The sequence below is a fragment of the Vidua macroura genome, chromosome 2, assembly GCF_024509145.1.
Source record: "Vidua macroura isolate BioBank_ID:100142 chromosome 2, ASM2450914v1, whole genome shotgun sequence".
Taxonomy (NCBI): domain Eukaryota; kingdom Metazoa; phylum Chordata; class Aves; order Passeriformes; family Viduidae; genus Vidua; species Vidua macroura.
In genome coordinates, this window is record NC_071572.1 from 92,706,635 (window position 1) to 92,730,365 (window position 23,731).

A 23,731-nucleotide genomic window follows, 5' to 3' on the forward strand; every position below is an offset into this window, starting at 1 on the left:
TGCAGAACTTGTGATCCAGAATGAAAACTGCAACAGATCTGTAACTCAGAACTTATGTTAGAGAGAAGGGGAATGGCAAAATGCATATAGACTAAAGGGTTGCTGGGTGCCTAACTTAGCAAAGGGTTCATTATAAGCAGAGAATAAAGTGATTCTACAAGTTGTTGGTGTGAACTGTTGTTCAAAGCCAAAATTATGTTTGAGTGCCTTTTGTTAACAGTCTCACCATGTGGCCCATTCATATTTTAAAAACCAAAGAGAGTACAAAACATTGACAGTAAACCATCCAAATGAGATATAAAGAAGAAACATTATTGTATTAAAATATATAAAATATTCAAATACCTGTGTCCATCCACACTGTAACTTTGTATACATGGAAATGTTTTATTGGAATATAGCCACACGCATCTAACTGGAGGATATGCTGTAAAGTTGACTTCAAAGCAAAACTCTTCCTCACCAATTTCAAAATCTTCTTTAGAGTCAGTTATATTTATAAATCCCTTTTCTGGAGAAAAAAAATGAAAGAAAAGATGTCTTAAAAAGGCTGGACTTTAATGAAGACATTTTAACATCTGTATGTCTTTCATTTTGGTTATCATAAGCAAAAACCATGTTACATCACAAAAGGTATCCTGTTAATCAAAATAAGATAATGCTTCAAAATAGTACTGAAATATTGTCACCGTGTTCTGTTGCAGAGAAATTATTTGAGCCTGATGAAGTAGGATATTTGGTCAGATCAGAGCACTTCCAAAATGGTCTGACATTTCTCTTCATTCTAACCTACAGAGTCACAGGGCCAATAATATAATTATTTAGTTTGGCTTGTGTGTGTATTCCAGGTGTTAAGAGCTGCAATTCCTGGCTTTCTTTCTACAGGAACAAAACCGGGTGGCACCACCACCATAATCAGTAGTTCTTTCTCCTTCTTTGAAATAAGCTGAAGATTTTGTAAATGAGTCCTGTAGCTGTTCTTTTATTTCTCCATTTAAATTAAACATATTTAATGCAAGATGACAGCAACATGGAAAAATGTTTTGAAGAGGTCCATGAACCATGTGCTGCTGGTATTTGCCCTGCTAGGGTGGGATTTGTTTCACATAGTGGAGATGTCAAAAGCTCTGTGATCCACCTAAGCTACGTGTTTGGATGTCTGATAAACTCAGTGGCGTGAAAAAGGCATATTCAGATGTATCCCATCCTAAAGCAGAAGATGACAATGATATACTGCACTGCTTCTGGAAATACTGTTTCTTGGCACTGACTGATGAAGGAACCAAAGTTGTTGCTGGAGCTGGATGTCTCATGGCTTGGAATGAATCCTGCCCAAAGAAACTGAGGGAGCAGACATGTGTGGGAGGAGGCTGTACTAAAGACACCAGCGGTGCTAGGATCAACTCTGTAAAGATCACAGAACCATATACACTGGAAGAGATATGTAGTTAAACTCCTGACCAGGGCAGCTAGATGAGGTTGCTCAGAGCCATGTCCTGTTTGGTTTGGGTATCTCCAAGGACTGTACAACCTCTGGAAAACTTGTGGTGATGTTTAATCAGCTACATGGTGAAAAACTACACCATAAAAATATTGCTGGACCTGTTTTTTCCTTTTGAGTGTTTTCCTTCTGATTGCAATCCTATATTCTGCTTGGCATGTTTTATCTGTCTTAGCCTACTTACTGCCTAGAAACTCCCATAAAACCACAAACATTTCAGTATTTCAAAACAAGAAACTATTGCTTTCATGACTACTCTCCTATTTTTTGATATTAAAGGCTTATTGATTTTATACATAGAGCCTTCATCTTTTGGTCCTCATCCTTCCAGGCAGAATATCATCTTTGAGTGTACTGTTAACAACACAACCAACCAAGAGTAAAGGCTTTCTCCAGAGAGCATATAAGGACCTTGGAGCAGTGTATGCCATTTCTCTGGAAAACAACTGAGAAAACAAAATTGTTTCTTTATTGGAGGAGACAGAAAATGGCACATTGTTGATTGGTTTATTATTTTTTGGCAGGCTTAAGTGTATTTTTGACTGTTTACACTTAGCAATGACAAAGAGGTGAGATGAGACTCTCGAGACTGAATAAAAGCCTGTGTTCCTCATATTTCTGTACTTTTTGCTTTTAATATAATGTGCTGCAAAATAACTGAACACTGAACTAAGATTGTGTAGTGCAATAAATTCTTTATTTAATGGTGGTGGAAACTGAACATAAGACCTGCAGTAACAAAGAGTCTTGCAGTTGCAGCTGTTGGCATGATCTCTGTTGTGCTTTGAAGTGGCCTAACCACCTTGCCTGACCTGACAGACACACAAAATGGGATAAATTGGTGAGGTATCAATTACTAAAGAGCAAATCAAAGCAGTCTGGCTGCAAGGCATTATTAGAGATTCAAAGAACACCCATCCATACAGATATGATAGCCAGGCGCTCCCCAGGCAATGGAGTGTGTGCCAACCAAATCAGTTTTCTCTTGGATAAGTTTCACCGTGATGATTCCCAGTGAAGCTACAGGTGTTGAATCCTGCGCAGTAATGGTTTAAAGATTGTTTCAGAAACTGCTACCCTAACACGTGGGCAACTGAGTGAAATCTGTATCTGTATCACTGCTGAAATGGAATCTGCATTGTTCGCATAAATTCACACCCACAGTGATTGTCATTAACACATTAGGCTAAATGATGGGATGGATCAGAAGCACAGGATATTCCTGTAGAACCTTGGAGGGAGAAGCACAGCTGTTAGCTTGGTATGACAACATCACCCACTTTAATCCACCATGTAAGTAAACAAATAGATTTTTTCACCAGCAAAGACAATGAACCCTCAGAAGTTTTGTTGGGATGAAGGGGTATTAAGGAGGGCACAGACAATCAATATAGGTTGGTGCATTGCAGTGAAAAAAACACCCTGCTCAGAAATACAGCCTTCCAGGGACAGCAACACAAATATTCTCTCTGACTGTCACCCATGCTCACACTTTGTACTTCACAGATCCCAGAAGCCACTATTTCTGACCTATGCACAGCTACTGATGAAAAAGAGGATCTTGCTCTACTTCTACAGTACCCTCACCCCTATGTTCCTGTTTACCAAGGAGATGTGTGGAGAAAAAATGCACAGGTATCATACTCAGTTATGGTAAATGACGAGAGGACTTCCCGCTCAGTGGTAGGCAGAAGCTGAAAAGAGGATATTGCACTGGGAAAGTCATTTCTGAAGAGACTGGGGTAAGGATTCTCGCTTCCTACCTAGCCTAGGTATCATAAATCCTGAAAGCAACTACATCTAAGGTCAAACATATGGTGACTGCTTCAGAGAGCCTTGTTTTCAGGGCTAGAGGCTCCAACTCCAAGCACACCAGCCATTAAATTGTACCCCCGTACCTACTTCAGCAGTGTGGTTCTACCTACAGCTTTCCTTTTTATGCCTTATTTCCAGACCTAGGCCTATTTATATATTATTTCCATCTGAGGAACAAAGTTTGCAGTTGAGTCTGCTCTCAACTAAATTCAACACCACTGGCTTTCAAATCAGCATGTTGCTTAAGTAGAATGAGATTTTTTTTTTAATTACAGCTCTGTGGCACACTGGCTGAGAGTCACCAACATGTGAGATGAATTCCAGCCTGTGTTTCTAGAAGACCCCATTGAAACAGTCATTCAGGCTGCATCTCTAAACAGTGCCATTTCATTTCTCCTCTAAAAGCACTGTCTTTTAAAGGGAATTATTTGAAAAGCAATATAAAGAAAAGGTTAATTGTATTCAGGTACCAGAATGACTCAGTTTAGATTAATCTCTTGGTTCTCCTGGATTGGTTGTAAGTGCAAACAGACTTTTTCCTTAGCAAGGAAACTACAAACATACACTGCATATCTGCAAGTAAAGAACAGACACATGGAAAACAAAGCAAAACAGCTGAGAGACAAAAGGAACACCAGGGACTGGAATTACCTAGAACTGTGATCAAAGCAGTTTGATTTGGATGAGCAGTAGAAGAACAGGTGTAATGTCCACTGTAATTTTTTTCTGCTGCTGAAACAAACACATACTGGACCCGAATTGCTGAGAAGTTTTCTTGATATTCTAATCCTTCAAAGTAGCAACCCTGGTTTTCAACAGAGATTCACATTTAATCAGTTGATAGTGACCATTACAACCTTTTTTAAAATATGTCCTGTCTTTTTACCTGCTCAACTTCTCTGTTTTCAAAAGCCAGATGTATTCTGAATTTATAATTATGGTGAACAGCTCTGCATCTGATCAGCAATGGTTCACCGGCCTTAAGTAGTAGTTCATGTAAAGGTGCTGCTTGTCTTTCATTTAAATCTACAAAACCAAAACATAGACACTGAAACAACCATCACTTTGCCTGGAAAATGCTCAGTTAGATCAACATTTTTTCTGCTAATGCTGTATAGATATTAATTTTTACATTGTAATGATAATTACCATAATCACAAAATTAGTAACCTTTATAGATTTAGATGTCTCAAAACAAATTTTGTCATGATTCACAAGACACCTCTAGGGCACAGTGCAGCATAGAGCTTAGCTCAGGTTAGGTTTATTTAAAAAAAACAGGCGAGTAAATCTGAGTGTGTATATTAATTATAAATTAAATGTAAACATATATGTTTGAGAACACTTTGGAGAGCTTTTCCACGCACACAGTCCTAAAAGCATGAGCAAAAAGTCAATACAAGTATAGCAAATATAGAAGGCAAGAGGCTTTTTACAGAGACCAGAAAGAGCTATTGGAATTAGGTTTTAAACACGTGACACAGCAATCATATTCATTGTTAGCTTTATTCCAGGGATTACAAACAAGTAGCTTAGACCAGAAATCATGCTCAGATGGGTAGTGCAACTAACTTCAGCAGCAGGATTGAGCTCACATGCAAGTAAACCTTAGAGAGAAGTTACCTATTGTAAAGAGGCTGGTGCATTCTCTGCCCAGGACATTAACTGCACAGCACCATATGTAAGTTTGAAATAATTCATGTTGCACCATCTGTTTGCCATGTATTTCTCCAGTTTCTTCATGCCTTTTATAAGGGCAACTGCAATTACAAGCATAATTATTCATTGACTCATTTGGTTAACCGCAAGCAAATAAATCTGATAAATCTCTAAGCCATGAGATTATGCAAACAATAGTGGGAAAACTGGATTTCACATATTGAATAAAAAGGAACTAGGAAAGGTGAAGATAAGAAAGTAAAAATGTCACCATCTGGGCAGAAATGTGAGCTGAAATGACCTGAATATGCTCAAACTGGCTCTTAGACAGGTAATGATGTGATTAAAATCCAGACAAGAGTAAAATCATAGAGGCTGAGCTTTCACACCACATCTCTGATTTCCTGGTGGTGGGAGGTGCTGCAAATCCAGTGGCATTATGAGACCCAGACCCCGAACTGCCATGCTGCAGAGAAAAGTATTTTTACCCCTGTTAATAGAATAAACTTTATATATTAATAGAATGAACTTTATATATTAATAGAATGGGAAAGATTATTTAGCTCACAAAATCACGACCCCTTGTCTTCTCAGCTCTGATACTCCTGGTGAAGCCCCCAGTGACTGGAAAAAGGGAAACATTGCATCATTTTAAAAAAGGTTAGAAAGGAAGACCATGGGAACTGCCAAGCTGTCACCCTCACCTCTGTGCCTGGGAAGGTCACAGAACAGAGACTCCTAGAAGCTCTGCTAAGGCACAGGGAGGTGATTTGAAACCATCAAATAATCTCGTGGAAGATGTACCTATGCATATTGCAGTGCACTTAGATGCTAAAGGTGAGCTTTTAAGGTCCTTTCCGATCTAAAGTGTTCTATGATTGTAAGAGTCAAATTTAAAAACAACGTGAAAAACTAGGGGGAAACCAGATGCCTTTGATTTGCCCTTGTGACATCAAAATATGAATCTGGAATAACATTTCTAAAGCCAAGAGCTGACAGTTTCCAAAAGAGCACAATAGTAAAAATTTTTAGGAAAAATGTGTTGCAGCACTCCAAAAGTGGATCACTTGGACATAGGTTTTCAACCAGCCCATGAGTGTGCCAAAGAGCAGAGCCCATCTCCAAAACTTCAGGCTCTTCTCAGTTATCTCCCCAGCTGTGTAGGCACACTAAGCAGTGTAGAATCATAGAATCATTAAGATTGGAGAAGACCTCTAAGATTATTGAGTCCAACCATCAAATTAACTCTGCCATGTTCACCACTAAACCAGGTCTCCAAGTGCCACATTACATGTTTTTTTAATACTTCCAGGGATGGTGATTGATTCAATTGCTTATTAGGCAGCCTAATAAGTGCTTAGCAACCCTGTAAGTGAAGAAATTTTTCCTAATATACAATCTGATACCACCCTCAGCACATCTTGAGGTCATTTCTTCTCACCCTGTCACTTTTTCTTCAGAAGATGGCAAACTTTCAGTCTCAGTAGAGATACAACATGCATATAAATATACACATACCTCTTTTCTGGTGTTTTGCAGAATATCCATTCCACAGAGGACTGGGGGTAGCTCTCCGATATGCACTCAATAGAATCTGATTTTTCCCTTTTTCTGAAATAGGGTTTGGCTGGTTTTTCTGATAAAAATCATGCAAATGTTTAAGAAAGCTGAAATAATTTTGAAACAGTGTTTTGCTTATTTTGTAGTACATAAAGTTACAGAGCTGTGGTTTGTTTCAGGAGTTTTAACACTGAGGGAACAGAAAACAATTTAGCCTTAGGTGGGTGGGTTGGTCTCATGAGCTTTTCAGCCTTGATTGCTAAATACACAGCTTCTCTGTACCAAAGGCCTGCCTCTATATGCCAGGGGATAATCCTGAGGCTGTTACTGGAAGGTGTTAATGTGCTGTGGTTGCTATTCATTTCACTGGGCAGGAGCAATTGCGATTTTGAAATCATATCCTAAGCCCGTCCTTTGGTGGAGTATCTGTTGAGTCTAAAAAATCTGTACACAAAATGGGGTTTGCTCAGTCAGATCAGATACATGATGGAGACAGAAGGGATGATAATTACTTCTGATAACCAGCAAACTTCTCTACCCTGCATCTGTAACCCAGAGGGAAATGATTCCTAGACAATTCCCAGTACCCTGAACCTCTCAGGCACAGACCTGGACTAGGAACAAAAAATTTAATGTATTGAAACTGCTAAAGGTTTGACTCAAAATGAAGAGCACTGTGTCCAGTTTTAAGTCATCTTTCAATAAAATCGCAGCTGCCACATGTAAAAGTGACATTTTCCTCAGTCATATTTTCATTGTGGGCAAGGTGATGCACTAAGGTGAAAGTAATACTCATGGCTTTGTAATTTCTTTCCTCATTTATGTCTTATAGGATAAGCCTAAGAGGTTTTTTTTTACCTACAGAGATTCATATCCAAGTTGAAGGATTCACATCTAGCCTGAAGGGTTTTATAAGAGATTATGATATTAAATTCACAGAAGCAAAGAGAAAGCAATCCAAGCATTGATAGGGAAAGGACCTTTACTGACATTGTTTTAAACTATTCTTGCTTGCACATGTAATAACACTTTTTACCTCTAAAGCCTAATTATATAGAGATGGCAATTCTTAATGAAATGTTTAATACTTTGTCCCCTCAATGAAGCTGTTAAAATTATAATTGAGGCATGCAATAAGCTTTCAAATTAAGCAAGGAGAGATTAGAGGTGACTTTTCTGAACCAGAGAGAGAAAAAAAAGTTAAATAGAAGAAATACTTTAAAAACAACTAAAGAGAGAAAAACAAATGCTGATTAGTCACAGTTTATTAAAATCAAGGCAAATAATAGCACTTGTTAAACATGTAGTGTTCACTAGTCTTTAGCTGTTTGGATTGAGGTTTTGCCTTTGAAATTTCTTTTTGCTGTTTTAAATTTTATCTTTAAATTCATCCATTTCCAGACAAAATAATATAATCTTTCTATTCTGTTAAAAAATCATGTGACCGTGTGTCTTTATGGGTTTTTTTGAGATGTTTTTGGACACCCCTAGTTAGAAACAGAAGCTTGCACTTTGTTGCAGCTGTTGCCTTTGCATCAGAGATATCTCTTGTGTGAGCCTTGAGAAAACTCAATCAAATCCACTCCCACTGGGAGCCTTTCAAAAAGTTGCACCTCACAGGTGCTCTGTCATGAGCATTTAACAGCAGCTAAAACCTCAGCTTTTCGGGCACACTTGTGCTGAGCAGCTGCAGAACTGACGTGTTTTGGTTTAAAAGACAATGAACAAGTCAAAGCTGCTGCTGAGAAGAGGGACTGTTTCTCCCCCCTTTCCTCAGTGTACCTCTTGCCACCCACAGAACTGTAAAAGGAAAAACAGCGAGAGAAGTGAGAGACCCAGCAGCAGGCACAAGTGGAAAAGTGGCAGCAGGTTAAAGTGTGACCAGAATATAAAAGGGAAATCCTGATCTGGTCCAGATTACAACCCAGTTAGCAACACCAACAATAAACAGGTTAAAATGAGAGCAAACAAATCAAGCCCACGACATTTAAAAGCACAAAAAAAAAAAAAAAAAAAAAAAAAAAAAGCCACAATCAGTTTGTCCCTTTTGACACAGAGAGGAATTTTTCACAGGGGAGAAGAAAGCTTCTACACATTTACATCTTTATTTGTTCATTTACATGGTTTATTGACTAGAGAAAGCTGACTCTCACACAGTTTGTGCTTCTGACTTCAGCCTCCGAAGACAGCTCCAAGTGCTATGCTAATCTAGGAAGATGCTTGAAGTGCAGCACATGAAAGCTTCATTGCTTTGACTGAACTTGAGCCTCTGCCCTTGAACCTATTGATGGAATGACCCCTTTCATGTAGACATACTTACTTCGGATGAGAACAGGCACAACTACTGTGTAATTGCCAGATTTACTTGTGACCAAGAGGGTGTATTTTCCAGCTTGTCCTTCTTTCATTTGGGAAATAGCCAAAGATGTTATATAGCTATAAAACAGAAAGTAAAGTTGCATTTGTCAGTCTAATATGAAGAAGGTAATGCACAGCACACACAATTAAATGTTAGCTCTTCAGCGCTTGCAAAAACCCTTCAAAGGTTGTAAATAATGGTATTCATTATTTACATTGTGCCCTGCAACCTGAAATACTTCCTTCATGTGTCTTCCTACACAAGCAGCACATGGGAACTTACAGCCACATACCACATGCTGAATGCTGAGCATTGGCAAGGATGGCCTTCCTGAACTTGAGGCAGTTCAGGAGCTCCACAGGCAAATGCTTTACCTACAGTCTCATTCTACAAGTTTTGCATGAGGAGGCAATTATGGAGTCTCAGGTTCCAATCCAGGTTTGGCTGTGAGAGAATGCTGTTGCTGTTGTTCTTGATGTGCACTGTGATCCTAAAAGTCACATAACTCTCCATGCCTCTGTTTTTTTTGACTATAAAATCACTATTTTTCCTCACGAGCATGGCAAAGCTCAAATCCATCAATGTCAGAGAGTGCCTGGAGACCCCTATGCAGGATGCTATACAAATTAAAAGAACAAGCTTATTTTAAAATGTTCTTGGTTTTAAGATTCATATGTGTACATTGATCTAAATGACAATCAGTAATGTGCTGCTGAGTGACAACAATTAAGGATTAAGAGATTGAAAAAGATAATGCACACAGGAAATCAAACACAGGCACAGTCAGAGAAAACACTCGATTTGCATTCTAAAAGAAAAGATCTCTTAAAGGATCTTTGATCCAGTACATCCCTTGACTTACCGATTCTCTGAGTCAAAAGAAAGTTTACAGGCTTTACTCTTTTTAAAGAACCAGAAGCATGAAATGATATTTGAAATGCTCATTGTTATTCTTAATTCAATATCTTCAAATACATTGACTTCCACATTTTTAATTGTTTGGTAGATTCTGTTTTGGTTCTCTGTTCCTTGAGAATTCAAGTAACACCCAAGGTCTTCCAAAATATTAGGAACCTGCAATGCAGGAGGACAGACTGTTAGGTATTTATTAGCAGTTAGCTTTATTTGCGGTTTTTTTTGTTTGTTTGGTTGGGTTTTTTTTGTTTTTGTTTTTTTTTTTTTTTTTTTTTTTTTTTGTTTTTGTTTTTTTGTTTTTTTTTTGTTTTTTTTTAATTTTTTTTTTTAATTCAGATGTTTTTAAAGGATGCTCTTTTTTGATTTCTACAATCCAACCTATTAATAAATATGTTGAATTCTACTGCATGAGGAAACTCTATAGGGTTCCTGTTGAATTAGTAAATTCTGTTCTCTAGACAAACACCACAGAACAATCTTAGCCAGAGTCATGATAATTTCTGTTAGTGATATGGGTTATTCTTTACACTTGATTTCATTTCCTTTTATTTAGAACCATAGGGAAACACAGAACTATAATAAAACCTTTCTGTTTGCAACTTGGATGCAAAGGCAGGGTCAGATTGTTTGGTTTATTTTAGCATCTCATTGCTTGTCACTGCATCATCTGACTAGACTGCTCCTCAACTCCTTAGGGGCTTTACTGGTAATGAACACTTGGGCTGGACCCTGTCATATTTTTCATTTCCTCACCCCTGTGTACAACTAAAGGAGAATTGCAAACAGAAACAGAATCTTCCACAGTCATTCTGAAAGCCACCAATGGATTAGTGTGTCTCTAAGATTAGCTGCAGCAAAAGGTGGCAAGTAAGTAGCTCCATCAGAAGAGGAGCCCTAAATATCTCCATTGCTTTGTTGGATGAATTTTATCCAGTGTAAGTTTATGAAAGGACAGAGTTCATTGCATCCCCATTTTGCTTGTTTGGTTGGTTCTTCTCATGACTCTCTCCTTTCTCCTTTCTCTTGATCTGAGAAGTACCCAGAAGTAACAGCCATGTTCTGCTTTGTCACATACCAGGACAGCACAGCTTTGGCTGCTATACATTCATTTATTATTTGAATTACTGATTCAGTTGTTCAGGAATGAAAAAGATTTTATAAGACTTCCTTGAAACAAGAATCCTCAGGAAACATTTTAACTGCAGGTCTCAGCTGATTTATAATTCAGTTACACATCACCTCCACCTGGTTTTATACCATTTTGAGTCAGAAGAGAAAAAAATAACATTGTATTTGATTAATTGTCCACCTTTGGTGTTGAAGTCAAAGTTTGGACCTGGCAGGGATTTATGGGCTTTGGTGGTGGGAATAGAGGGCAGTACAGCTTTCTGTCAGTCCCAGCAACTATGGAATACACACACCATGGCCTTGGCAGTCTCCCCTTAAGGGCATATATTTTCATATACATTTTTACACTGATACGTTGCCAACAACATCCAGCAATATTCAGGCATGCTGATATAAGATAACATCATGATGTTAATAAAAAAGCCAGTTTTAGAGAAAACTGGTACTTAACTATTCACCGTTTCAGAGTCTGACTATTCAGATATTTATCCCTCTAACCTTCTGGAGCCATATTTGGCATAACCCTAGCAACTTTGTCTGTGATGTCCTCACATTCTAAAGGTTTAGGGTGTTGTAAGTTCCTGGGAAGGTATTCCTGGAACAGACAGGAACATTTTATAAGCAATTTGTTCTCTATTGTATCACCTTAGGAGCTACTGATGTCTGTGGTGCTTCTGAACCTTCATCCTTCTGGCTGATAAACCCACACATTATCTCAGATGTATTTTGAGTCATTGTAGAAGTGAAAGCAACTGCTGTCATAACAAAAACTGCAAAACAGAAATAGAAAACACATGCAATAAAGTCTGGATCTCTGCTATGGGATAGTAATTTTAGTTAAAATACAACAAAACTGTAGAAAGATTACATCTTTTTTAAAAAAAGCCAAACAATATGCAGACATACTGTATGAATTTGCTAACTCTGCATTTGTGTATTGAAGCTGAGTGGAAGCTCTGTTGGGAGAACCTTTCAAAAGCACAGGCACATCATGCTTTACAAGTATCTCCTGTAATACTGCAGAGAAAGTCTAAAGACAAAAGACAATATGTTTTATATAGAAGCTCCTTTAGAAACAGGATTACCAAACACAGATGCTCTCTTGCACATCCCTTTTGCATCCTTGTGCTGGAAAGCACCAAAACCAGCAGCACCAAATTCTGCAGCACAGGTCAGTGTTTGCCCACTGTGAGATGGAGGATGATCATGCACCTTCCTTCCATGAGAAGGCAAAGGCAAGAACTGGGAAAATGAAGAACCACCTGCTGTAAGAGATCAGGTTTGAAAACATCTAAGGAACCTGAAGGTGAAAAAATTCATGGGACCTGATGAGATGCATCTGAGTATCCTGAGAGAACTGACAGTGGAAGTGGGTAAGCTCCTATCCATCATATTTGAGAATCACTGTCAGTCCTGTGAAGTTCCCACTGATAGGAACAGGGAAAACAGAAGTCCCCTTTTCAAAGGGAAAATAAAAAGACCTGGGGAACTACAGGACAGGCAGTCTCAATGTCTGTTGAAATTATGGAGCAGATTCCCCTAGAAACTATTAGAAGGCACATGGAAAATAAGGAGGTGACTGGTGACAGCCAACATGACTTCATTAAGGGCAAATGGTACCTGGCAAATCTGGTGGCCTTCTATGATGGGGTTACAGCTTTGGTGTGTGAGGGAAGAGTGACTGACATAATTTACCTGGACTCATGCAAAGAATTGGCCACTGTCCTTCATGAAACTTTGTGTCTAAACTGGACAGACATGAATTTGACAGAGAGATCAATCAATGGATAAGGAATTCACTGGATGGTCCATGGCTTGATGTCCAAGCAGAGAGCAGTGACGAGTGGTATTCCTGAGGGGTTAGAACTGGGACCAATACGTTTTAACATTTTTATCAATGAGATGGAGAGTGGGATCAAGTGCATCCTCAACAAGTTTGCTGATGACAACAAGCTGTGTGCTGCAGTCAACACACTGGATAGAAGGGATGCCATCCAGAGGGACCTGGGCTGGTTTGAGGGGTGAACCTGTGAGAACCTCATGATGTTCAATAAGGCCAAGTGGAGGGTGCTGCACCTGGCTCAGGTCAATCCTAAGCACAAACACAGGCTGAGTGGAACATTGATTGAGAGCAGCCCTGGGCAGGAGGACTCAGGAATGTTGGTGGATGAGAAGCTCAACATGAGCTGGCAGTGTAGAGAGCAGCACAGAGAGCCAACTTAATCTTAGGGTGCATCAAAAGCAGCATGGGCAGCAGGTCAAGGGAGGGGATTCTGCCCCTCTGCTTTGCTCTCATGAGACCCCACCTGCAGTGCTGTGTTCAGCTCTGGGGTACAGAAGGATATGGAGTCATTGGAGCATGTCCAGAGGAGAGCCACAAAGTTTATCAGAGGATTATTAAAGATTATCTCCTATGGAGACAGGCTGAGAGATTTGGGGCTGTCTAGCCTGGAGAAGAGAAGGCTGCCTTTCAGCACCTTGCAGGCACCTGAAGGGAGCTAGAAGAGAGCTGGAGTGGAATGTTTTACAAGGGCAAAGGGGAATGTTTCAACTGAAAGAGAGCAGGTTTAGATTAAATATTAGTAAGAAATTCTTCATTAGGAAGGTGTTGAGGCATTAGATGAGGCTGCCCAGAGGAACTGCAGATGCCCCAAGTAGCAGAAGTCCTTTATATGTAAAGAGCAGTGTGGGAAAGCTTCTGATGCCTCAAAGGCATTGTCTCCATAAGCCTTTCTGCAGGACTGCAGCTTGAAAGGTCACCTTTTAGCCTTAAAGGAGCTACAGTAACCGCGTACCCACCACTGCACCAAACAGAAACAAGGCTATACAACTGGCTGGCTGAAACGTGACTGATTTCCATTAATTCCCTAAAGCCAGCATCAACAGTACAAATAAGCAGTGAATCAAAAAATAACATCTTTCTCCTGGCAACCTAAAATATTTCTGCCCTCAGGCCTTGGTGTTTTGCTTTGTTTTCTTTTTTTTTCCCTCAGTTCCTGAGATGATTGCACATAAAGCTTGGTGCAGAGTTGAAAGAAGGAAAGAAGGTAAGTATATCACAAAGTACTTGAAGGATGAATGTGAGTCTCTTTCTACAGGCAATGAAGGAGCAAAACTGGAAGTAGGAAGAAATGAGTAAACATTGTTGCCATCTCCTCCTTGCCATTTGTATCTTCTGGAACTGCCTGAGCTCTGAGCTGGCAACACTTTGACAACCTCTTCTCCTTGCCAAAGTGTATTAAGGCTGAGTCTTTCTCATTCAAGCACCCAACATACACTTCTTTTTGGTTGGCACCTTTCCGCAGCATGCACAGGCAATGGTCTGCTTTTGCAGATGTCTGAGTAAAACCCTGCGTGTTACCCCTAAGAAAGATGAATGTGATTTCTTTGTGGAGACATGCATCTCCATCCATTGACTATAAAAATAATAATGGCACTTCTTGAGACAGGGAGTGCCAGCGGGCAGCTGAACGGCAGGTGTGCATTAGGTATCTACACCAAGCACGGTGAATTCCTTCCACCAGTGCATCAGGTTTCTAGCTCTCTCCCTAGCCTTTCACCAAGTCCTTCTCTGCTCAGCATTCTCCACATCTGCTGGTTTGTTGGCTGATTCTTTCACCCTTTTCAAAGCAGAGACCATTCACCTGGCTTGCAGCCAGGGATTTAGCTGATGGAAACCCACCTAAGTCCTCTGATTTCTAAAACCACCTGAAAATATGGCCTCAAAACTCAACTCATTTGGCTTGATGAGCATTCCCTTGCTTTATGTTTCTGATTTGTGAATAATTTTAACTTCTGATTGTACAAGCTAAGACAGTGTATCCCAACATGGCATCACTCCACTTTGCTCATACTGCCTTGTCAGAGGGAGTCCTAAGGCCACAGCAGAAAAGGGAAGGGTGTATTTAAACACCAACAGGGAGCAGATTTGCAGCCAAAAGTTAGACAGCTGTAGCAAACAGACTGTAAGTGAGACATGCAAACAAAGTGTCTGATGAGCTGGAACTGCATCTGTAAAGGACAGTATGTGGGACTATGCTGGAAGCAGTGAGCACCCTGATACCCTCATGTGTAAGTAAAAATGGGACCCCTTTTCATGTGAACTGCAACAGCTTGCCACTGCTGTGGTGTACCTTTATTCCTGTGGAGTATTTTAGGGTAAGGAAGGATACTTTGAACCTGACATGATTCCAGATGCTTTACAGTGAGAAACAAATGAGTAATACGATAGTAAGAAGTATTTACATGATACTGAGTGGCTTAAATATGTGTAGGTCTTGAAGACTTGTGTAGGACAAAATAGAAAATCAGAGCATGAATGAGACTTTCAGAAAAAGTAAAATCCAGAAAAGAAACACTGGGGAAATGGTAATGTTCTGATTTTCCATCTTGATCTTTCAGCTTCCACATGGCCTGTTCAAGGACTGCTGTTATGGTCTGCACATCAGTCATCCTCCTGAAAACCCAAGTTAAGAACTGCAGAGACTGAAAGCACTGGGTAAAGAATATCAAATATGTAGCATGCATAATCATATTGTCTATTACTGAACTAGAGTGAAGCTGAAATGAAAATAAATTGCTGCCTCTGAACAATGTTTGTTTATGCCTGCTTTCCATCTTCATTATCTTCTCATAGGTTATACAAAAATAGAGGCAGTAGGAGAAATCTTGTTCTCACTGCAGTCAGACAAACATCTAGCTGCTATCGACAGAGCCAAGACTTCATCAAGATGTGTTAGCACATACTTGGGGAAATGCCTGTAAAAGGCAAAAAGGGAGCTTACAATAAAGGTCTGAATCTACTGGAGAAATACCAAACCAAGAAGCTCTGTTTAAGCTAGTTCAGCTATCAGATGAATGCAACCACTTCCAAAATTTTATTTTCAAATGGAGGGTCACAAAAGTAGCCTTTGGAAGACTGGGAAAACCACTCCAAAATATGCTGAAAGTCTGAGTTAACTAGAAAGACAGTAGCTTGGGAACTGGAGAATTGTGAAAGATGAAAACCTTTCTCTTCATACCAAGGGATGCATCTTGTATTTGTGTTCAGCTCAGGGTGCTTAATATTTTACATAGCAGTCAGGCCTTTCTTAGACATAGAACAATCTTCTACTCTGCTTTACAGCTCAGAAGATTTACATAAAGCAAACTATGATTTGGGTCTTATTTGGTTTCTGACTATGTCCTCTGACTATGTCCTCTGGGTGTGAGTCTCTGGATGAACTTTCCAAAATTTTCTTTGTGATCAGGGGCGGTAGATGGACCCTTTCTTCCATGAAAACTGTTGTTATGTCTGTCATGACTTGCCAGGGAAAAAAAAAAATTCAAAGTAGTGGCATGGATGAGCTTAATATTCATTCATTTACTCTTTAAAACCCCCACTTTTGCATGTGGTAGCCTTTTTCTCAAATCACCCCCAGAGTGGCAGATCCTGAAGTGAGACTTGTACTCAATACAAATATCCTAAAAATCAGAGGTAGGCAGGACAGGTAAAAAGGACTTATCTTAAACTAGTTTCTGCCTTTTAATAATACTTAATTTCTTTCCCATCAAACTTAACTTTTGTCCCTCCTCATCTTTTTCCACATCTTCCTTCCTCAGCATCTTCACTCTTTCAGGTTAAATAACTCTCAGCTCAGAAAAATATGCACTTCGTGAGTTCATTCTCATATGATGATAGGGCCAGAGGTGGTGCTCTGTGTTTTGGAATAATAATAATGATGTTAGAATAGGGTTTAATTAGCAAGGTGGGTGACAAGATGCCTCTGCTGCAGCTCATGCTAATTGTGACCAGCTGTTGTAACACTGCCTGAGGTATGTCTGGGTCAGGAATAGCCATTTATCTGGTCTTAGCAGTCACTTACAATAAATGTCACGTGAATTGATTTAATTATTCACAGTCGTGTTCAAGCATGATTGAGATTTGAGGTGGAAAGAAGCCTATAGAGTGTGATGGCTCAATGCGGAGGGTTTAGAGGGAGGGGACAAGAATCTCTAGATTTGAATCACTGAGCAAGACAGCAGAGACAAAAATGGAGCAGGGGAAGTCATGTGGTTTCAAAAAATGCTCAATTTGGGTCTGTGTACGGAGTCAAAAACTTATAGTGGGGTCCAAGCTGACACTATCTAACATCCCGGAATGTTACCGTCACCTACCAGTCTTATTTGCCATGGCCTGCTGCCCTTCACGCAGATTATTTTCCCACCTGCATCTGCCACCACCACCTCCCCGCCCCCCGAACTCCTCTCCAATCCTGCCACCCGCGCAGGCGCTGGCACTCCGCGCTGCTTGTCCCGGGACAGTGTCCGTGCGGGGACCGCGGCCACGGACCCGCGGCAGCGGCGGGGCGTGCGGGCGGCAGGGGGCGCTGCGGCCCCGCGCGGCCCCGCGCGTCCCGCGCTCCTGCGGGACTGCCGTCGGGACACGGGCGCGGCGCCGGCCCCTAACGCGCCCAGTTCTGGCTCCTGCGTGATTGCAGAGGAGATGCCCTGCTTCTTTATATTCTTAGGGAAGGAAACGTGACCCAAAAGTTCCTTGTAAATTCTTTCACGCATCAGTTAAATCGCTGAGGACTGGCTTTATTATTTTTTTCCCATGGAAGCTCAAGCAAACATTTTCTCTTTTTTATTGAAAGACAGAAAGCTTAAAAATACTTCAAAAAGTTAGGGAAGAGTCTGGAACACAGGTCTGATGAGCAGTGGCTGAGGAGGAAAGAAGGCTAATGGGGGACCTTATTGCTCTCTACAACTACCTGAAAGGTGTGGTGGGCTAAGGATCAGCCTCTTTTCCTAGGTAAAAATTCAGAGTATGAAAAGAAATGGACTCAAATTACATCAAGGGAAGTTTAGATTTGATATCAGGAACAATTTCTTCAAGAAAAATTGGTCATGCATTGGAACAGGCTGTCCAGGGAAGTGGTTGAGTCACTATCCTTGGAGGTATTTAAAAGACGTGCAGATATAGCACTTCAGGACATGATTTAGTAGTGGACTTGGCAGTGCTGGGTTAATGCTTGGACTTGATGATCTTAGAGGTCTTTCCCAACCTAAGTGATTCTATGATTCTCTGATTTTGGAAAAAAAAAAAAAAAAGAAAAGTAGAAAAAAATTGGGTTTTCTTTGCATAAGAACTACTCATACATTAAAATCTTCTTTCTCAGAAGAACACCTTCATGTAGGTTGTGCCCCTTTTTATTAAAGTGGTCTCAAAATTGTTTCTTCAGAAGAGATATTAAACTAGGACTTGTTGTCACAGTGAGTAAACCATTTCTATGCATCCAGTGCAAGTCTCAGCAAAGGGTTCTGCTGGTTAATAACATCCATTTTATGTCAGTTTCTGTAGTGAAACCACACTGCCTCTCCTAAGAAGTTTGCTTCCCTAGTTCTCCCAAATTTAATCTATGCCTTAATCAAAAATATCTTCTTCAACATATGAGAAATGGAGAAGTTTCCTCAGTCTGCCTCAGAAAATTATTGCCAAGACCCACCTACTCTAACAGAGCCTGACACAAGCAACAGGGAAAACTCTGTCCACAAATTCATTTTCTGTATTTTAGATTTTCATCATCTTTTCATCAACCCTCCATTGTAAGGTCCCAGATGAAAACAGCTGCAAGAAATTTGCTCTTTCGTGGGTTTTTTTTGTTTTTTTGTTTTTTTTTTTTTTTTAATAAATACCTAATAACTTGGTCACCATTTTCTATTTTTCCTCTGCCTTGTTATGTCCTAAGAAATTTTGGTACAGATGTCAGCAAGCTACATCTTTTGGATAAAATTATGCTTTTCAGTGCTAATACCTGTCTTAGAGGAGGACAGTCAGCAGCCCAGCCTATGGCTCATTGCAGACAACTTGTAAATTACATTGAGATTTTATCAAAGAATAATTGAGATGGCTGAAGTTTTCAAATAAGGTATCACACAGGGCATATATTTTACACTCCTCTGTTGGAAAACCAGACAAAAATTTACCCCAAAGAACAGGTAGCTGGGAGTCAACAAATACTCCTGTTTTTACTGGTTACTTACAGGTATGTCAGATTCAGTGCCTTATGTAGCAAAAATAAGCCAACAATGACAGCAAGTGCAGGAGTATTTTTCTCATGATACTATTACATATCCAGTGTTATTGATTAATTTGCCATTGATTTTATTGCAGACTGATATCCAAACCATGCCTTGCGATAAAAATTGTGATTTCATCATTCATTACATCAGGAAGAATAACAACCTAGTTTGACTGCTCAGGCTGGTGCTCACAGGGAGCTCACAGAAATCCCTGCTGCTTTAGCCACATTTTGTGTGATTCCAGTCACTTGTGGTCCAGTTTGCAAAGAACAGCTGGGACTGCTGAGGACACCCTTTTTTAGGAAGTGGCTGAAAAGTGGCTGAAAATATAGTGAACCTCAGGTACCATGGCAACCTCTCTGAGGAAGAGCCTATGCTGTGGCTGGTTCTTCTTCTGCTTCTTGTCCACATCTTCTGTCCTCTCAAAGGAGCTTCTTCTGCTCCCACATTACCTTTCCACGCCACTAAGTATGGTGAACAATGAGCCACATTAGGAGGTGTTTTGCCAGCAGACAGAGGTCCTTTGCCTCTACCCAGAACTGTCAAGGACACACCTGGAGTCCTGTGCCAGGCTGTGGGATCCTCAGTGTAAGAGAGACATGGGCATACTGGAGAAAGTGCAGTGGAGTGCCACAAAGATGATTATGGGACAGGAACATCTCTCCTATGAGGAAAGACTGAGAGAACTGGGACTGTTCAGCACAGGGAAGAGAAGGCTCAGATGCACACACCCCTGAAGGGAGTGTGCAAAGAGGATGGAGCCAGATTCTTCTTGGCTGTGCCCAGTGACACAGAGGCAAAGAGCACAGACTTTTCCACCATATGGGTGACCAAACAGGGACACACATTGCCCAGAGAGGTGGTGGTCTCTACCCTCAGAGGTGCTGAAATGCTACCTGAACAGGATCCTAAGCAGCTGGCTCTAGACGGCTCTGCTTGAGCAGTCCGGTTGGACCAAATGACATCCAGAGGTCCCTTCCTCAACCCTGCTGTGATTGTGTGAACAACTGCACAATTTTGTGGGCAAAGGAGCACTGGTGTGATGCCACCACAGAGGCCTGCCACAAATCAGAAAGTGGCATTGGGCTGTCCTTATCCTTGACTGTTCTCTAGAGGATGTTTGCTCATGGGCATGGTGTTTGTGCTATTAAGAAGCTGGATAGAGAACCCTGAAGTAAGGTAAACAGATCCATCTCGTCTAATGACATAAGTAAGTTTGCTTTAACTATTTTCTCCTTTTTTTTTTTTTTTTTTTTTTTTTTTTTTAACTGCTCTGTGTTTAAGTACTCCAGTCTCATTACGCAACACGCCGTAGCATTTCTACTGACATTAGTGGAATTATTAACTTCTTGCAAACAAAGGCTACTTTAACTTAAGTATCTAAGGATAAAGGTATATGAGCCCTCATACATATTTACGAAGGAGAAAAAGATCTGCCTGAAACAGAAATGAAAACAGAAGATGGCAGATAAAGAACTGATACTCTTTGTCATCCCAGTATGGTAAAACTTCCCTTTTAAATGAAAGCAGGCTTCTATAACTGACTAGATGATATTGTCCTTACTTTCCTCGAAGAGGGAATGAGGAGGGAATACAGAAGGCCTGAGATGTATATGGAGGAAGAATGGACAAAAAGAGGGAGTGTGGGAGAGAACAATTTTGCTGCAAAATAAGAAAAGACAAAAATAAATCTAAGATATTTGAAAAAAAAAAATCACAGTTGCCATTTGGAACTAAATATGGTAAAAAATTAACAAAATAAATACTAGTTGTTCTTATTTGTCTCATTAGGAGGTTAGGGTTAAAAATAATTTCAACTCCAAAGCAGTTGTACAAATGTAAAATCCAACATATTCCTTATAGATCATGTTGCAACAATAAATCACTTTTCAAACTAGCCTTTGTATCTCACACATTAGAAATCTTATCTACCACCAAAGGAACAGGGCTTACAACAGCAACAGAGCTAAATATCCAGGCAATAAGCTAGCTTTTTTGTCTGTCTGCCCTGCTCATTTTTTCAGCAGTTTTAAAGGAAGATTTTCAGAAAACTGAAATCAACCCAGTGATCTAAAGCAGTTTCTCAGCTGAAATGTGAGTTTCACGAAGTTTCAGTATTTTGAGAGATACATTTTCAGAAGCCTGTGAACAAGAGGTGCTCCATGCTATATTAATTTGGGGGTCATTATAGGAGGGGCTCCTGCAGCAGGACAGGATGCCCACAGCTCTGCTCTGCTGACAAACCTGCCTCTGCTAAGCAGCCACAGTAGCAGCATCCACCCAACACTGGGCAGAGATGTGGGGGCAGCCCTGGAAGTTGGGCTGCACTCCGGGCATCTTCCTGCTTCTCAGTACCTTGAAATATGGGTAACCAGAGGAATTTTCTGAAGAAAGGAAGGGGAAAAGCAAATGGCTCCAAACCTCAAAAAACACAAAACACCTATAGTTTTAAGTTGCATTTACTTCAGTTGGAAAAGAACTATTTTCCTGCACAGTCCTTTCACCTTCAGGAATGTTCAGAAGTGATACCTTATCTTCTGATCCATGAAATATATGGTGATGGATGACCATGAATATGTGGTCTGTGGGGCACAACAGTTTCCCTGAGTGAGCAGACCATGTACTGGCCTTATCCAACATTCACATCCAGTTTGCACCCAAGTTTTTGCATGTTTTGGGAAAGAGACAAGATCAAACTTGATTTCCCCCTGGGGTACTCATTGATTTCACCTTCCTGCCAGTGGCAGGGCTCAGTGCCTTAACTTGCTCTGGAATGTTTGTCAGCTGTTTTGTTGGAGAGAAATCCAATTTGCTGTGAGTTGAACAGATCATGCAGGTGGCTGGGTCTCACACATTTCTGGGTTCTCCTCCAAAAGAAACATGCTGGCCCATCTCATATTTTCCAGGATCTCTGTCATAGGAATTTAATGGACGCTTAGATGTTCTGAGAGGGAATTTTCAACAGTACTGCCCTATAATTTTTGTGCAGTCAGACACACCATAATCTAATCTGGACCTTGTTGGGATCTGAGTTTGCAGTCCTTGCTGATATACAATTTCCTCTCATTTGCCAGCCACAGAGAGATCTTAGGCAGCTTCTCATATCTTCATTTCTCTCAGATGCCCTGAAACTGGGTTTCATGAACATATCCCAGTAAGAAAGGGGTGCAATTAAAAAAAAGAGAGCAGGAGTGGTTGTCAGTGGAAAACTTTCTCTGATGAGAAAGGTCACTAAAAGTCTCTTTTTGCAAAATTCTCCAATTTGTAAAACACACAACTACTACTGCCTCTGTTCCCAGGCCCCATCCATGCTCCTACCTTATCCACTAATGCAAGGCTAATTGTATGCTAGATAACATTCCCTTTAGACACAAACTCTTGTTTGGGATGACCAGAAGAATGCAAGATGAGAAACTGGAATAGTGTTTTTAATATTGTATTGTGTATATTGTTTTCTGAAGTTCTTTGGATTAAATTTCTTGCTGCTGGGGAGCATTTATTCACAGCAAATAACACAGGCAAGATGCTTGCTCTTTCTTGAAACTTTTGCAGTTCTGAGCCTGTAATTTTAAGACTGACCTGCTGCCTTAAGTCTAAAGATACTGTTGAGATTTTCCTCCAGGTGTTATTATTCTTTAGCTTTCCTTTGCTGATTAAGTGCTGCCATTTCTGATGACACTGGTTCATCATACGGATACCATCTGTTGTCTGCACAATTATTACTCAATCTTATCTCCATAAAACAGATTCTTAAAGGGAACACAAGCATTTTTAAGAAAGTGTATATAATTCATTGAATGTTTCACATTATTTAGATCAAAATTGTTTTTAAGAGTGACATGTTACAGACATGTGTGGAACTAGCCATTCTCAGGATTTTTGCTGTCAAGTCTGTCTCTGATGCTTCAGGTCCTAACTGTTTTGTATGTCCAAAAGCATTTGCATTTTTCCCCTGCAACAGCCAGCCTTATGAGAAGAAACACTGCCTCCCTGTGCACCTTGCCTTGAGTAAATAATATCTCAGCAGAAAGAACAGCAGTCCTCCTAGAGGATAATCATATCTTGGGGCTCTCACACCTTTTGCCCTCTCTGCAGAACTGTCTCTTAGCCATGCTGACAGGGGCCTTTGGGCACCATCACGTTCCAGATGCTAGTAATCTTTATTTATTTTGTTAGGCAGCCTGCAAAATAGCAAAGCTCAGCCAAAGAAGAAAACACAGAAATCCCCCTTTGACAGGGTTTGCTTAGTAGTATCAGCAGTCATGCAAAGCACGAGATCATAAAATATTCATTTTCATTTTTACTCCACCTTCTCTTCAAATAGCTCATGTAGACTTTCAACCATAAATGAATAATATCTAACAATTTCTCTTTGAAGTAAATATTATTATCTCTGTATATGGAGCTGAAAATGGACCAGAGATTGTTAAAAAACTTTCTCAGGTATGCACTAGAACTATATCAGGAGAAAAACATGCACTCAGTCCTGGATTTTGAATCAGCAAGATAATTTTAGATAGGAACAAGCCATTAATTTTAGAGAAAAACAGTTTCAGGCATTTGAGATGGAAGCAAATGCTATTTCCTTTTTTCTTAACAGTTAATTGCTGGGCTGATTTTCAGTAGAGGAAATCAAGCTTTAAATTCCAAAACTCTTCACTCTAACAGTAAACAAAGGGTACTTTCTATATATTAATATCATGCCTTCTTCTATTTAGATCATTAAACAA

General features: G+C 40.1%; 1 protein-coding gene across 1 annotated transcript in view; it reads right to left on the bottom strand.

The window, feature by feature from the left end:
- The window catches only part of FLT3 (fms related receptor tyrosine kinase 3), a 35,600-nt gene extending 18,108 nt beyond the window's left edge, over nucleotides 1-17,492 (bottom strand). The window contains exons 1-9 of the mRNA XM_053969813.1: nucleotides 17,144-17,492; nucleotides 11,583-11,707; nucleotides 9,757-9,968; nucleotides 8,856-8,971; nucleotides 6,494-6,611; nucleotides 4,940-5,076; nucleotides 4,203-4,342; nucleotides 3,968-4,121; nucleotides 346-511 (exon numbers count right to left, since the gene is read on the bottom strand). Coding sequence (XP_053825788.1) covers nucleotides 346-511; nucleotides 3,968-4,121; nucleotides 4,203-4,342; nucleotides 4,940-5,076; nucleotides 6,494-6,611; nucleotides 8,856-8,971; nucleotides 9,757-9,968; nucleotides 11,583-11,707; nucleotides 17,144-17,492 — 1,517 coding nt within the window. The remainder of the gene's footprint in view (nucleotides 1-345; nucleotides 512-3,967; nucleotides 4,122-4,202; nucleotides 4,343-4,939; nucleotides 5,077-6,493; nucleotides 6,612-8,855; nucleotides 8,972-9,756; nucleotides 9,969-11,582; nucleotides 11,708-17,143) is intronic.
- Nucleotides 17,493-23,731: the final 6,239 nt, after the last annotated feature.